At 44.8% G+C, this 16,458-nt stretch overlaps 1 protein-coding gene across 4 annotated transcripts in view; it reads left to right on the forward strand.

The window, feature by feature from the left end:
- Window positions 1-11,735, forward strand: part of TET3 (tet methylcytosine dioxygenase 3) — a 106,425-nt gene extending 94,690 nt beyond the window's left edge. For all 4 annotated transcript variants that reach the window (XM_043603716.1, XM_043603717.1, XM_043603715.1 and 1 more), the window contains 2 exons: window positions 2,986-3,322; window positions 3,907-11,735. In XM_043603716.1, coding sequence (XP_043459651.1) covers window positions 2,986-3,322; window positions 3,907-5,684 — 2,115 coding nt within the window. In that variant the 3' untranslated portion in view covers window positions 5,685-11,735. The remainder of the gene's footprint in view (window positions 1-2,985; window positions 3,323-3,906) is intronic.
- Window positions 11,736-16,458: the final 4,723 nt, after the last annotated feature.

Below are 16,458 nucleotides of genomic sequence, written 5' to 3' on the forward strand. Positions count from 1 at the left end.
CAAGATGAGGCAGGCCCCTGTCCACACTGTATTGTGAGGGTTTCGAGCTGACACACAGAGAAAGGGAGGGACCTCCAGGATTAGAAGAGGGGCAGGGAAGGGAGGAGGAGACATCAGGAGATAGGAGCACAGTGAGGTTATTTTGATCCCAGAGCTTTGTAGCATTTGGAGTGGAAAAAAGTAAACCTCTTCCAAAATGAACAGTGTTTTTTTTTAATTAAACTATTTATTGTCTAAAAAAGTAAACAGTATAAGAAAGCATAAAGTAAAAATTGCCTGAAATCTTAGAGACCTAACTAGTGTTAGCATTGTGATGACCATCCGTTCAGGCACCTGAATATATGCATGTGCGTGTGTGCACAGCTGTGTCAGTTTTACACAGATGTGATCACAGTATATGTATGTGCTGTTCCATGACCCGCTTTTTGTAAGAATGCATGATGGACAGCTCTCTGTGTCACTGGATGTAGACTCACTTCAACGTGTTGTAAGGCAGTATGTATGGCTCTGCCATCATTTATTTGACCACTTCCCCTGTGGATGGACAGTGAGTGTTTCCAGACTCCCCCTCTGTAAACCAGAGTGGGGGGTCCATCCTTACCACATCTTGGTACGGTGGTGGAATAATCCCCTTGACGTCCCAGAGTAAGGACATTTATAGGTTTAGAGTGCTGCTTCTCTGGCTTACTTGGCAACACAGGGTTTTCACAATTTCTTTAGTCTTTGCCCACCTGAGTGGCAAATGTATGAGCTCACTGTAATTTGTGTTTCTTTTATGACTAGAGAGGGTGAACATCTTTTTCTCTTTTTTTTTTTTGCCCATTTAAATTTTATCTTTGTGACTACCCGTATGTCCTTTTTATTTATTTATTTTTTTTAAACAAGGATAGCTATCTGTCGAGATTGGTAAGGTATCTATGTTAGGGAGAGAAACGCAGTTTCTATCATATCTCATCCTTTGCTTTTTACTTTTGCTGTGTTGTTTATCACATTGGGTTTTAGGGAATGATGGGAAGCAGGGCCGGTGGTCAGTCAAACCCAGAAAGCCTGTGGGGTCCGCTCAGAGCAGGTCAAGTCTGAAGAGACATACATATGCTGGGAAGAAACACACTTGGTAGAGCATCACACCAAAGGGGAAACTTCAGATGGAAGTTGACTTCATAAAAATGTACAGTTTCTGTTCAATAATAAAACACCATGATCAAAATTGAAAGGCCTGTACAAACTGGAAAACAGCATTTGTAACAAGTGACAAAGTGAATGATAACTTTCATAGACAAAGATTACTTTACATGAATGATAAAAAAAATGAATAGTCTAGTATAAAAATGGGCAAGAGGCATAAAACTCACCAAAAAAAGAAGAGAGTTGTATTAAAATATACCCAAGGTTTGTTTTAATGAAGTATGATAAGAGAGGAAGACACAGGATTGTCAGGAGGGCCGAACTTTATACTCACAGAGCCCAAGAAGCATGTGCCCACCAGGCCACACAGGGAAGCACCAGGATTGGTCAGGAGGCAGAGGAGTGAGTGGTGAGAGTGTGGCCCAGCGCAGTTGTTGGAGATTTGGTGGGAACGAGTGGGCAAGGCAGAGTTAAGTAAGCTGAGAACTGGAGAGTTTGAATAGTTTGTGAGCTCTGGGCCATAGGGGTGGTCCCCAGGTGTCCTCCCTGGTCCTGGGTGATGGAGGGCAGGGGGAATATTTGCTTGGTGTGTGAGAGTTTGATAAAAAGAGAGAGTTAGGGGTGTGGGCCCCGGATCGGTCAGTTTGTATATCAGAGTGCACCTGAAGGGGGGTCATTTGCTATCTCTAGGAATTAGCTAGTCTTCGGGGAAGGACGTCCCTCCAGGGTCAAGGCCCCAACTGCCAGAACATCAAGAACACAGAAAATAAAATATAATCAACCCAAGAGTTAAAGAGTAAACTTGACAGGAAAAAAAAAAAAAAAAAAAAGATTAAGCCTTATTGGTAATCAGAGAAATGCAGACCAACGAGATACATTTTGATAATGAGCAAAATGTTTTTCAGAAGTTAGTGGCAAAATTATAAGCAAAAGTATAGGAAAATGGAAGCTCAGCTTCAGCCAGTGTGAGTGAAAAATGTGATAATCATTTTGGAGGGCAGCAACGTATGGCTGTTTACTTCACAGCGTTTATTCTAAGGAATTACGTGTTTTAGAAGATTTAGCTTAAAAGTACTGTTTATGATAGGAAAAATTAGAAACAAGTTTTAATAGTAATGAGGGATTAGTTAAATGAATACATTGATACAATAGCATAGTATTATGCAAGTTCTTAAATCATACTGAAGGAGAATATTTAATGCATAAGAAAATATACTATCTTTCAAAAATGAAGTTACTATAAAACTGTATGGTAATAGGATCACATTATACAAACACTGTGTGTATGTGTATATATGCATATATGATCAAACTGTTTATAGTGATTATTTCTGGGTGGTGGGATTATGGAGATAATTATTATTTCCTTTTTGGTGGCCTAAATTTTCTACAACCAGCACATAATAGTTTTTAATAAAAAGTATTTTAAGAGCAAAAGGAGGCTGAGTGTTCAGGGCAAGGAGCGTAATGGTAGAAGGTCTGAGGCTCAGCAAGGTGATAAAGCACAGTGACAATACTATTCCACTGGTGGGCAGAGCATGGCCACTAGGCCTGACCCAGCCCCTTTCCAGCCATGTGACCTTGGGCCGGGCATCTCTTCTCCTCAGCCACATGAGGGTCCCAGGAGGCAAAGTGAATGGATGTCCTTTGAAGGTGTAGAGGAGATTCTGAGTGCTGGGGATACTGTTACTGCATGAACCAGGACAGCTGTGCTTTTAGACATTCTAGAAACCGTGGATGGCTGGTGTTGGGACTGTGTGGGGAAGGGTGGGCGGGTCATGCATGCAGATGCTCAGCCTCTTTCTCTGAGCGCCGGGCCCCCCCAACCCCATGTACCCTCCCTCTCTCTGCCCGGGGCAGGTCTGCACCCTGACCAAGGAAGACAATCGCTGCGTGGGCAAGATTCCTGAGGACGAGCAGCTGCACGTGCTCCCCCTGTACAAGATGTCCAACACAGACGAGTTTGGCAGTGAGGAGAACCAGAATGCCAAGGTGGGCAGCGGGGCCATCCAGGTGCTCACCGCCTTCCCCCGTGAGGTCCGGCGCCTGCCCGAGCCTGCCAAGTCCTGCCGCCAGCGGCAGCTGGAAGCCAGAAAGGCGGCAGCCGAGAAGAAGAAGGTTCAGAAAGAGAAGCTGAGTACTCCCGAGAAGATCAAACAGGAGGCCCTGGAGCTGGCCGGCATCTCCACTGACCCAGGTGTGTAGGGAGAGGGTGCCCACCAGAGGTGGCACGGGCGGGGCGGGGAGGGTTGTGGCCCTGGACAGCTCCTTCGCTGCCCCTCTTCCTGCTTCAAGATTGCACTCCAGACTAAAGTCCGGGGCCTCTCTCCGCCCCGTGGACCACACGTTGCCTTAACTTTCAGCCGGCGCAGTATCCACGGCAGCCTCAGGACGCCTGAGTACCTGGGGGCGGGGGTGGGTGGCACCTGCGGAGCCAGCAGAAGAGGAGCTGGGCTTCTCCTCCAGCCTGCCTGAGCGTCTGCAGAGAATCCCACGGCCTCAGGCACGTGGTCTGCAGTGGGGGCAGCTCTCATTTCCCCTGACCCTTGTCCTGCAGAGGCCAGCGTGAGGGGGGGTGGGCTTCCGCGAGGACTTGTGGGGGTGTGCCAGGGAGGAGGAGGAGTGCTGGGTGGGCTCTGCCCCTGCTTTTCCCAGTGCTTCAGTGGGGCCAGGAAACCCCTAAGGGAACAGGGAGGTTGCCCCCCTGGCCCCCTCGCCCAGGGCCTTGGCGGGCCGGGGTTCCCTCTGCTCCTTCTCCGTGTTGATTCCTGTGTTCCCCAGGCCTGGCTCTGAAGGGTGGACTTCCCCAGCAAGGCCTGAAGCCCTCCCTCAAAGTGGAGCCGCAGAACCACTTCAGCTCCTTCAAGTACAGCGGCAACGCAGTCGTGGAGAGCTACTCGGTGCTGGGCAACTGCCGGCCTTCCGACCCGTACAGCATGAACAGCGTGTACTCCTACCACTCCTACTATGCACAGCCCAGCCTGACCTCTGTCAACGGCTTCCACTCCAAGTATGCTCTTCCGTCATTCGGCTACTACGGCTTTCCATCCAGCAACCCCGTCTTCCCCTCGCAGTTCCTGGGTCCTAGCACCTGGGGACACAGTGGCAGCAGCAGCAGTTTTGAAAAGAAGCCAGACCTCCACGCTCTGCACAGCAGCCTGAGCCCGGCCTACGGTGGTGCTGAGTTTGCCGAGCTGCCTGGCCAGGCTGTTCCCACGGACACCCACCACCCCACTCCTCACCACCAGCAGCCTGCTTATCCAGGCCCCAAGGAGTATCTGCTTCCCAAGGCTCCCCAGATCCACCCAGCATCCAGGGACCCCTCTCCCTTTGCACAGAGTTCCAACTGCTACAACAGATCCATCAAGCAAGAGCCAGTAGACCCACTGGTCCAGGCCGAATCTATACCCAGAGACCCTGGTAAGATGAACAAAACACCTTTGCCCGAGGCTTCTCAGAACGGGGGACCCAACCACCTATGGGGACAGTACTCAGGAGGCCCAAGCATGTCCCCTAAGAGGACTAACAGTGTGGGTGGCAGCTGGGGTGTGTTCCATCCTGGGGAGAGCCCTGCGATCATCCCCGACAAGCTCAGCTCTTTTGGGGCTGGCTGCCTGACCCCTTCCCACTTCCCAGATGGCCAGTGGGGGTTGTTCCCTGGGGAGGGGCAGCAGCCAGCCCCCCAGCCTGGAGGACGGCTCCGAGGCAAACCGTGGAGCCCCTGCAAGTTTGGGAACAACACCTCGGCCTTGGCCGGGCCCGGCCTGACTGAGAAGCCTTGGGGGGTTGGGGCCGGGGATTTCAGCTCTGCCCTGAAAGGTGGTCCTGGCTTCCAAGACAAGTTGTGGAGCCCCTTGAAGGGAGAGGAGGGAAGGATTCCAACCCCGGGGGCGAGCCAGCTGGACAAAGCCTGGCAGTCCTTCGGCCTGCCCCTGGGCTCCACTGAGAAGCTGTTTGGGGCCCTGAAGTCGGAGGAGAAGCTGTGGGATCCCTTCAGCCTGGAGGAGGGCGCTGCTGAGGACCCCCCTAACAAGGGGGCGGTGAAGGAGGAGAAGAACGGTGGGGCCGAGGAGGAGGAGGAGCTGTGGTCTGACAGCGAACACAACTTCCTGGACGAGAACATCGGCGGCGTGGCCGTGGCCCCTGCTCACGGCTCAATCCTCATCGAGTGTGCCCGGCGGGAGCTGCATGCCACCACGCCCCTCAAGAAACCCAACCGCTGCCACCCCACCCGCATCTCGCTGGTCTTCTACCAGCATAAGAACCTCAACCAGCCCAATCATGGGCTGGCCCTCTGGGAGGCCAAGATGAAGCAGCTGGCGGAGAGGGCCCGGGCGCGGCAGGAGGAGGCCGCCCGGCTGGGCCTGGGCCAGCAGGAGGCCAAGCTCTACGGGAAGAAGCGCAAATGGGGGGGCGCCATGGTTGCTGAGCCTCAGCATAAGGAGAAGAAGGGGACTGTCCCCACCCGGCAGGCACTGGCCGTGCCCACAGACTCAGCAGTCACCGTGTCCTCCTACGCCTACACGAAGGTCACTGGGCCCTACAGCCGCTGGATCTAGGTGCCAGGGTGCCAGGGAGCCAGCGTACCTCAGCGTCGGGCCCCGCCCGAGCTGCCTCTGTGGTGCTTTTGCCCTCACACCTGGGGGCGGGTTGGGGGTGCAGAAGTCTTTTTATCTATATATACATATATAGATATGCATATATATGTATTTATGGTCCAAACCTCAGAACTGACCCGCCCCTCCCTTTCCCCCACTTCCCCAGCACTTTGAAGAAGAAACTACGGCTGTCGGGTGATTTTTTTCGTGATCTTAATATTTATATCTCCACGTTGGTTTTTTTTTCCCCCCCCTTGTTTGGGGGGGGTGGCTTTTATTTCCTCTTGTTTTTAAAACTTTATCCTTGTATATCACAATAATGGAAAGAAAGTTTATAGTGTCCTTTCACAAAGGAGTAGTTTTAAATTCCATTTAAAATGTGTATTTATTGGATTTTTTAAAAAGCGACAATAGTAATGGTAAAGGATCGGCAGGAAAGGCCAAAAGCGCTCCTTCCTGCCCAGTCTTGCTGGGCCCAGTGAGCCTGGCCCTCTTGGGAGCTGACAAGGTTCTCTCAGCCATCTGCCCCTCATGAGCCAAGTGCAGATTTGTAGCCACCCGGTCCATCCCTCCTGACAGATGCGCCTTCCCTTCAGGGGAGGGATCCCTCAGGACAGCTTCTGTCCTCTCCAGTAGGATGGGAGAATCTGTAGAAAAACAGCTGGAGTCCCTTTTCCAGTCACCGACTTGGCATCGGGGACAGGGCGGGGGGCAGGTGCACCCCAGGCCAGGCACCTGAGATGCTGGTGTAGATTTCCCCAGAAACTAGGTTGGTATTAGACAGCTTCAAGCTTGCTAGTCTCCACACTGAATCCTCTCTGTCCGTTATTTATCAAGTCACATGATGTCATGGTTCCCTAGGCAGCACCTCCTGATGGAGCTGGAGTTGAGAGGCTCTTAGGAGCCGTTTCCACCGGGGTTGACAAGCCAATGAATACTGGGCTGAAGGAATTTGTCTTAGTGGCAGTCTTTCCTAAAATGCCCGAGAGTCTATGCTGATCCTGAAAAAGGGCTACTGTATCTCTAAAAACAAGAAGTTGAACCCAAGCTGTGAAAAGCCAGCATTGTGCCGTCCCTCCGTGCACAGTGCTGTGCAGAGCCTGGTGCTGTAGTATTGTGCTGGGACTTGCTTGACTCTTGGGCAGGTCACATCCTGCGGGAGCTCAGCACACCAGTGTAACGGCAGTTAACGCATCTCTCTCTATTCCTGGATTTCCATGTTGGACAATGGTGCAGGCCTCACGCCCAAGCCGGCCCCCGCCATGCTACCATTGGTGGGGGTGGGCTTACACTTATCAATTTTAAAATGCAGGAGTCAAACATTTTCAGCAGGTAGCTATGATTGTCCTCCCTAATTGGTGCCATTTCTCTATTTGATCATTTTCTCCTTTCCTTCCTTCCCTCTCCACCCACTTGAACTCGCCCGTTCTAAAATTCTGGTGCATTTGTTCAGTTCTTTGAAATGAGAATGTGGTGCTTAATTTTTGCAACTTCTTTGAGAGAGGCTGGGCCTAACTGGTGGAAGCAACATTTGTCGACAGCAAGTCAGACTTCCTGGAGTGTTTGTTTTTCCTGTGGTATTAGCAAAGTTCCTATGAAGCTACCCATGTAGATGTGTGTGGTGAACGGGAGGTTTCATCAGGACACACAGAGGGGATCATGGCCACACAGTGAAATGACAACCAAGCCCTGAGATAAATGTCAGATATTTATTGAGCAGTTTTTTTTTTTTTCAGATGTGGGTCTTTGTAAAACGAGTTTAACAATCAGATGACGATGCTAAAGGCAAGTCCCTGAGCTTCCAGGTGCCTTGTGTAAGAGCTGAGAACCGACCCGCTGGCTGTTCGCTGTAACTGTTCAGAAGCACTGGCGGAGAGTCGCTGTAAGATGTCCTGAGCATTTATGTGGTCTGGTTTTAATTGTAAATAGTGAAAGATTTTTTTAAGCACTTTTGCCTAGATTTAAACAGCAACTTGAAAAAAAAAAAGTATGTTTTAACATGTAATTGTGGGAGAAATTGTAAATAGTAGCTGAATATTTAACGTGCTTTGTCTATCCTTCACTTTTACCATATTCTGTAAAGTTGCATTTATTTTACAGGACAAAAATGAAATATTATTGCTTTTGAAATAAATACCCAAGAGCTTATCAGGATTTAGAATTATTCAGAACTCAGATTTATAGGAAAACCTCTGACCTTCAGTGTGACAAGCTAAAGGAAGCAGAGTCTTTAATAAGCATGCTAATTTTCTAGTTTTGAGGAAAAGTTGGGTCCTTTAAATGCTATTTTGCTTATCGCATCCGTACTTTTATGCAGGTCTCATTTGACTCCGTGCTTAGGTAGATGCGGGGGTGCCTTGAAAACTTCATTTTAAATGATCTTAAGCAAGAAATACAATATTTTACGAAACATTTGGAGAATGTGACCGTCTGTATGACCCGGGAAAGCCCCAGGTTGGCTGTTGGTTTGGAAGGTCCCGAGTGTAACCCAGGTGATTCTGATCCTTGGCATGTATGAATCTTCCTGATGTATGTTAAATATACTCTTCCCCTCGTCACCCTTTGATAGCAAAGCCATTAGATGAAAGGAGAAACCAATACAAGCTAAAAGCATGTGATGTCTGTCCCCGCAGCCCCAACAGCCTTTGGTTCATAAATTCCTAGACTAGCAAATAGGCTGCTGAGAGGTGAGTCAAGAGGCAGTCTCCATTGGATGTTCCCATTCCCCTCAGAATGGTGTTTCAGAAATTAGGTGGTGCTGTTGCTATGCTCGAGCCCATGCTGATTTTTACACACTACATGTATAACCTACCTCAAATCTCAGTCATTAAAATTAGCATGCTTTAGACGTATATTTAAAAAGTAACTATGCACAGCTCTTTATCCCCTCCTTGCTGCTGAAGGTTTCTTAAAGAGAAAAATCAAATTTTTATTTTTTACTGGCACTATCATTTTTTAAGTCCTAAAGATGATTAACAGACGTTTTTATCATGAGAAGAAAAATAAAGCCATTGCAACTAAAGAACCTAACAGCATGACCAAGTTTTAGAGTTAATATTATAGCAATGAGAAATGATGGAGTCCTCATCTCCCCAGTGTGCCCTGTCCACAGATGCCATCCACATGCAGTGCGAATATTTGGTTCCTCTTTCGTTTTGTTTCCCCCTGCCTTTTGCATGCAAGGGAAGTGCTTGCAAAGTTCTGTGCTAAGAGATTTTTAAAATAAAAATCGCTTTGCGGCAGGTTCTCACAAAATAACTGGTGCTAGCTCAAGAAACCGTTATCTAACCATCAGAGATCTTGACTAAAGTTGTTTCATGGATTTTTGAGGCTTTGTTGTTTTTGCTGTCATTGTAGTTTGTTTCTTGGCAGGGCCTGAGTTTCCCACACGCTGGCTTCGTGGGTCCGGCTTTCCCTCTCACCGAGGTGACCGTGGTGTGCATGGAAAGAGATCATACCCTGCCCCCTCTTGGTCCTTCCACCAGACTCTTTTGGAAACAGGAGTTTGCAGAGCAAGGGATTTTTAAAGTGCTAAAGCAAGGACAGAAGTAGCAGAGCCTAAGTGCTCTGCACCGAACAGCAGTAGAGGTGTGAGGATGGTTGATGATCAGTAGGATGGTAACCTGATTTCATGGAGAGAAATCCAGCCAGACTTTGTAACGTTTAACCACCGCCAGATCTCAAACCAAGGCAATGCTGGTGGAAAATTTAAGTGATGTCCCTGACGTGCCTCAACCAATCTCTTTCCTTTTGTTACTGAAGTGTGTTTTATGGACTAGGAAGCATTTTTATGAATTGACATAGTCTAAATAAAATGGTGCTATGGTGTTTTAATGTGACTGTCCCTGATCCTGTCCTGCTGAGGTGCTATCAAGGTTCTGAAACCACAACCAACCAAAAACAAGGTGGGCTCCAGTCTCTCTTGGCTTCCCCCTCCCCCCCCCCCCTTTGGTGCTGTCTCCTTAGACCTCTGTTTATCGTGCTAAAACCTGCTCTGAGCAGTTTTTCTGTTTTGTTTTAGTCCTCTTCCCTTGGTGGCCAAAACCTGAAAGGCAAGTTCCGAAGACAGCTCCCTAACTGTACTGGGAGTGGGCCTTCCTGGCTTGGCAGGTGCTCTGGTTACACATCTGTCCCCTCAGGCCTAATGAGAAAGGAAAGGTGAAGGGCTTTTTTTTTTTTCTTCTTCCATTTTTGAGGAAGGGGAGTCTGGGACTCCTGCCTCTTCTGAAATGGCAGGCATTCTCATTGCCAAGGACACACATTTTCCACCTGCAGGGTGCCAAGCAGACACCTTTGAGGACCTCCAAGGTACTCGTACACCGAGGCGTTCCGAGCAGGCCTCCTTCCTCCCCTGGCACTGGCCCCGCCGTGGTGGGCAGTGGGCTTGTTGCTTTGCTCTTCACGGCCCCTGCCCCAGCATTGCTTCTGCCTGTCACTGGTAACCCCTCACGTTCGAACTAAAGGAAGGAGATTTCTTTGCTCACTTGACGCCACTGAGGCTGCTTTTTAGTTGGTGCTACTCTAAATTTCCTCTCGGGTCCACAAAAGTTGATGTTTTGAAAACCGGAAGCTCCCTTTTATGTCATCCACTGTCACAATTTTTTTAAATACCTCAAAAACAGGACATTGTGACAACTTCAGTAGATTCCTTGAAGGTCTGATACCTGCAGGTTGTCCATCTGATGACTTGACCTTGAAGAATCTGGGGTCATCTTATTTTTCATTCTTCAGCAGTTGAAATGGCAGAATATCTAAAGGAAGGAGTGGGGTTGACTTATTTCATTCTCTTTGTAAGTTTTGCTTTTGAACAAAATGTGAATCTCGTATGCCCATCTCATTGAGCTTTTTCAGGCATTGTTGTCATTTGAAATCACTTCCTCAAAACTTACTTTATTAGCCAGCTGCATCTGTTGTAGTACATGGCCAACTTCGACATACCCTGGACCAAAATTGTTTTTGAGGTGCATATCCCAGCATAGGTTATACGGCCCCACACCCACACGTGCTCAGAGTGTTTCCATGTGAGACCCCGTCCTGGCATTCCTAGCCCTTCCTCCCGCAGAGCTGCGGACAAGAGCAGAGCAATAGGCTTCTCCCCTGAGCAGAGGCTGCGGCACAGAAATGCAAGGTCTAAAGTTGCTTTTTGCCTAAGAATCTGAGTGATTTGGCCTACTTCCTCATTCGCTTCTATTCTGATATCAGGGATGCTTTTTGTAGTGGTATCATTTGCGCTCTTTTCTCATTTTGACTACCCGTCGTCATTCAGGGATAACTCATCACTATTCACATGGGGATTTAAAAAATACTATTTGGCTCCTTTGAACATCCAAATTTTCTTGATTCCAGTGCTTTTTGTTGGTTTTTTTGAGGGGAAAAAGGAGGAGAAAAACAGGAGTGGTGTCATTTCTTTTTCGCATATTCTAATTATAAAAACAAATAAGGGCAGGTCATAATTGTGGCATATTAATGCATTAGACTTAACCTAGAATCCCTGTAGCTTTTTGATGTGTTTTATTTCTTCTCTCTTTGAATTCCTGTTTGGTTACTTGGCTTCCAATGGAGGTGAACTTAACAACCATACTTGAATATTCCGTCTTGACTTTGTAACTGTGGCTACTTGAAATGAAGTTTATCTGGGGTTGATGGATGAATGGTAGATTTTTGCAATGTCTCAAGGCAATAGGATGTGTATTATTAAACTGTAGATATTCTTAGTACAGTAAATTTATGCTGATAATTTTATTTTGTATAATTTTTACCTTTCTGTTAATATTTTTTCCTCCCACTTTATTGGTTTGCCTCCTGAGCTACCCCTCCTTACCTTCCCTTCTCCCCCAGTGTTTCAGTAAATTTAATTTAGGGTGCCTAGAAATTGCAAGTATGTATCCTTTTTTGATTTGTATTTTATTATAATTTACACAAACAACTGGGTTTGTGAACTGTATTACTCCTGGTATCTTTAAAATATTGTGGGTGTTTTAATAAATTTTATATTTATTTTTTGCACTCAAATTCAGAGTGGGTCCTTTTTTCCCCTCACCTCAAACCAGGCCCAGATTGTGGTATCTGAGATACCCTATAATCCCACCCTCCCACTGTAGGTTGTAGATGCACCAACGAAGCCCTCACTAACAGCAGCAGTAGGGCCTGTCCTTGTCACCACCGGCATAATGTTCAAAGGCCATGAGCTTTTAGAGCTGCATAGAAAGGGACAAGATAGAGATGGCCTTTTTCTCATCTGTGTTTCTGTTTTTCCTCCTTTTATTCAACTTGGAGACTCCCCCCACACTGATTAAAATTGTTCACTTCTGATGTAATATTTGCTAAAGGATGGCTGATTACTGCTTCATTCTGATGGTCCTGAGCACTAGCTCTAGTAGGGAGGGCCAAATATGGCTGTCCTTGGGGAGAGGAGCATTCCCATAAGGTCCCATGCCTGGGGCTACCTCTTTTAATTCAGATTGCCAATCTGCTGCTACAAAAGTGGTTCTAAGAGTAAATGGTAAATTGATGGCAATATAGGCCTACCTCAAGAAGCAAGAAAAATCTCAAACAACCTAACCTTATATCTAAAGGAGCTAGAAAAAGAAAACTGAAGACCAACAGAAGGAAGGAAATAAAAATTAGGGCAGAAAGAAATCATATAGAAACTAAAAAAAAAAAACCAAAAACAATGGAACAGATTATTGAAACCAGGTTCTCTGAAAAGATGAACAAAATTGATAAACCTCTAGCCAGATTCATCAAATAATAAAATCGCTAATGAAAGTGGAAAAATACCACCACAGAAATACAAACAATTGTAACAGAATATTATGAAAATCTATATACAAACAATTTGGACAACTTCAAAGAACTGGATAAATTCCTAGAAACATGTAACCTACCAAAAATAGAAAAGCAGAAAATTTGAACAGAGCAATTACCAGCAATGAAATTGAATCAATAAAAAAAACTCCGAACACACAAAAGTCCAGGGCCAGATGGTTTCATGGGAGAAGTTTACCAAACATTTAAAGAGTTAATATCATTTCTTCTCAAACTATTCCAAAAATAATAAATAGAAAATTCATTCTGTGAGGCCAGTGTCATCTTGATACCAACACCAGAAGACCCCACCCAAAAAAGAACAGGCCAATATCTCATGAACACAGATGTAAAAATCCTCACCAAATATTAGCAAACAAACCCAACAATACATTTAAAAAACTGTACACCACAATCGAGTGGGATTTATTCCCAGGATGCCAGGGCAGTTCAACATTTGCAAAACAATGTGCTATATCATCAAGAGAAAGGATGAAAACCCTATGATCATTTCAGTTGATGGAGAAAAAGCATTTGACAGTGTACATCATCCGTTCATCCAAACCCTCTGCAAAGTAGGTCTAGAGGGAACACACAGGCCATATATGAAGAACCCACAGCAAACAACATACTCAGTGGTGAAAAACGGAGCTTTTCCCCCCTAAGGTCAGGAACAACACACTCTCACCACTTTTATTCAACATAGTACTAGAAGTCCTAACCACAATGATTAGACAACATTAAGAAAGAAAAGGCATCCAAATTGGTAAGGAAGAAGCAAAATTCTTACTGTTTGCAAATGACATGATCCAGTGTATAAAAAACCCTAAAGATTCCACCAAAAAAAACTAGAACTGATCGGTGAATTCAGTAAGGTCACAGGATACAAAATCAATATACAGAAATCCATTGCATTTCAATACACTAATAATGAAGCAGCAGAAAGAGAAATGAAGAAACAATCCCATTTACAATTGCACCAAAAAATAATAAAATAGAAATAAACTTAGAGAATTAAACACTAATGAAAGAAATTCAGGAGGATGCAAAGAAATGGGAAGCCATTCCATGCTCGTCGGTTGGAAGAACAAATACTGTTAAAATGTCTATACTACCTAAGTAATTTTCAGGTTTAATGCAATCCCTATCAAAATACCAACAGCATTTTTCACAGAACTAGAACAGAAAATCTTAAAATTTATATGGAACTACAAAAGATTTTGAACAGCCAAAGCAATCTTGAAAAAGAGAAACAAAACTGGATGTATCACAATCCCAGATTTCAAGTTATATCACAAAGCTGAAGTAATCAAAACAGTATGGTACTGGCATCAAAATAGACACACAGATCAATGGAATACAATAGAAAACCTAGATATAAACCTACAATTATACAGCCAATTAATCTTCAACAAAAGGCAAAATATGCAATGGGAAGAAGTTTCTTCAACAAATGGTATTGGGAAAACTGGATAGCTACATGCAAAAGAATGAAACTGGACTACTTTCTTACACCATACACAAAAAATAAACTCAAAATGGATTAAGGACCTAAATGTGAGATCTGAAACAAACAAAAATCCTAGAAGAGAGCACAGGTCGTAATTTCTTGATATCAGCTGTAGCAACATTTCCCTAGATAGGTCTCTTGAGGCGAGGGAAACAAAAACAAAAATAAACTACTGGGATTACATCAAAATAAAATGCTTCTGCACAGTAAAGGAAGCAATCAACAAAACTAAAAGGCAACCGATGGAATGGGAGAAGATATTTGCAAATGACGTATCCTATAAGGGATTAGTATCCAAACTATATAAATAACTGATACAACTCAACACCAAAAAGCAGTCCAATTAAAAATTGGTCAGAAGACATAAATAGACATTTCTCCAAAGAAGACATACAGATGGCCAACAGACACCATGAAAGGATGCTCAACATCACTCTTAATCAGAGAAATGCACATCAAAACCTCAATGAGATGTCACCTCACACCTGTCAGAATGGCTAAAATCAAGAAGACAAGAAACAATAAGTGTTTGCAAGGATGTGGATAGAAAGGAGCCTTTGTACACTGTCAGTGGAAATGCAAACTGGTACAGCCTCTGTGGAAAACAGTATGGGGCTTCCTCAAAAATTAAAAATAGAATTACCATATGATCCAACGATTCCACTACTCAGTATTTACCCAAAGAATACAAAAAAAAAAAAAAAAACCACCACAAAACAGTCATTTGAAAGGATATATGCACTCTATGTTTATTGCAGTATTTTTAAACAATAGCCAAATTATGGAAGTAGCCCAAGTGTCCATCAACTGATGAATGGATAAAGAAGAGGTGGTGTGGTATACACACACACACACACACACACACACACACACACACACTGGAATATTAGCCGTAGAAAAGAATGAAATCTTGCCATTTGCAACAACAAGGATGGAGCTAGAAAGTAGAATGCTAAGTGAAATAAGTCAGAGAAAGACAAATACGATATGATTTCACTTGTGGAATTTAAGAAAAAAAACAGCAAAGAAAAAAAATGAGACAAATCAAGAAACACTCTTAATTTTAGAGAACAGATTGATGGTTACTAGAAGGCATTTATCATGATGACAAAAGGATAGATGGATGGATGGGTCGGTTGGTGGATAGGTAGGTAGGTAGATGATAGTTAGATAGATACATAGATAGATAGCCAGCCAGCTAGCCAGCCAATCCTGGTGGTGGCTGATCCGTGAAAAAAGGTGAAACCGTGAATTGGGGAAAGGAAAAGAGAGAAGGGTAAATGGAAGAGAATCCCCTTCTGCTTGAAACATGTAACTGAAATTCAGAGTCTCAGACTGACAATGAAGCCAGCAGTCCATAAAGACCTGAGCATTCTTTCTAGTGGATGCTAACATCCTGTTAGGTCACCAGATAGGAAAGCTGCTCTCCAAGGGCATCTGGATGAAAGCCCATAATCATAACAGGCTGCCAGAAGATAGGCTCATATGGTTTTCCTCTCCATTTTCTTTCACTTGCAAATGAACCCTCTGGAAATGCCTGAGCACACTAGGCCCTCTGGGGATCCTCATACACATTTGCATGTTTTACAAAAGCAAGATCACCCTGTGTTTGGTAACCTGCTTCTTTCCACTTGACAGTTTGGGTTTGAAAGAGACCTAGTCCTGTCCCGTCCCCAGCCATTGTCATATTGGCTGCACTTGTAGGGCCTGAGGAGAGGGCTGGGAGATTCCTGCCTTAGCAGGGTCTGGCTGACTCCAGGGTAAGTATAATTATGCTTTCATCTCTTCTTATACAATTAGAAGACAGAAATTTTTAAAAATTACCTGAAATCCCACTGTAAGAGAACCACACATTGGTTGCAAACATCTGAGTATGTAAATACACATATATATACATATATTTTGAAAGAATAATGCAATAATGCTGTTGTAATCTTTTTTCACTTAATATATCTTTAAGCATCAGTGCTGCAGAACCATATCATTTAGAGTTGCTGTCAGAAGGTGGAGGAGGGTCAGTAAACTATCCTCCAGACTAAGAAAGCACTCAAAAAACAAAGCAAGCCCCTCCATACCATTTACACAGAGTTTATTCAGGGTAACTTACTGACAGTGGGGATTGGGCAGATGGACAGTCCACACACTACACAGCTATTCTGTGCCCTATCTGGACCTTAACACACAGCTTGTATAAAACAAGGGGATCACTGTGGTGAGGTCAAAGGGTAATTACCTAAAGTAGATACTCCAGAAGGAAAGCTTCCAAATTCATTCTTTGAGGCCAGTATTACCCTGATACCAAAACCAAAGAAAGACACTACAAAAACAACAAACACACAGGCCAATATTTCTGATGAACATGGATGCAAAAATCCTTAACAAAATATTAGCAAGCTAAAACCAACAATACATTAAAAA

This window comes from Prionailurus bengalensis, chromosome A3 (assembly GCF_016509475.1).
Source record: "Prionailurus bengalensis isolate Pbe53 chromosome A3, Fcat_Pben_1.1_paternal_pri, whole genome shotgun sequence".
Lineage (NCBI taxonomy): Eukaryota > Metazoa > Chordata > Mammalia > Carnivora > Felidae > Prionailurus > Prionailurus bengalensis.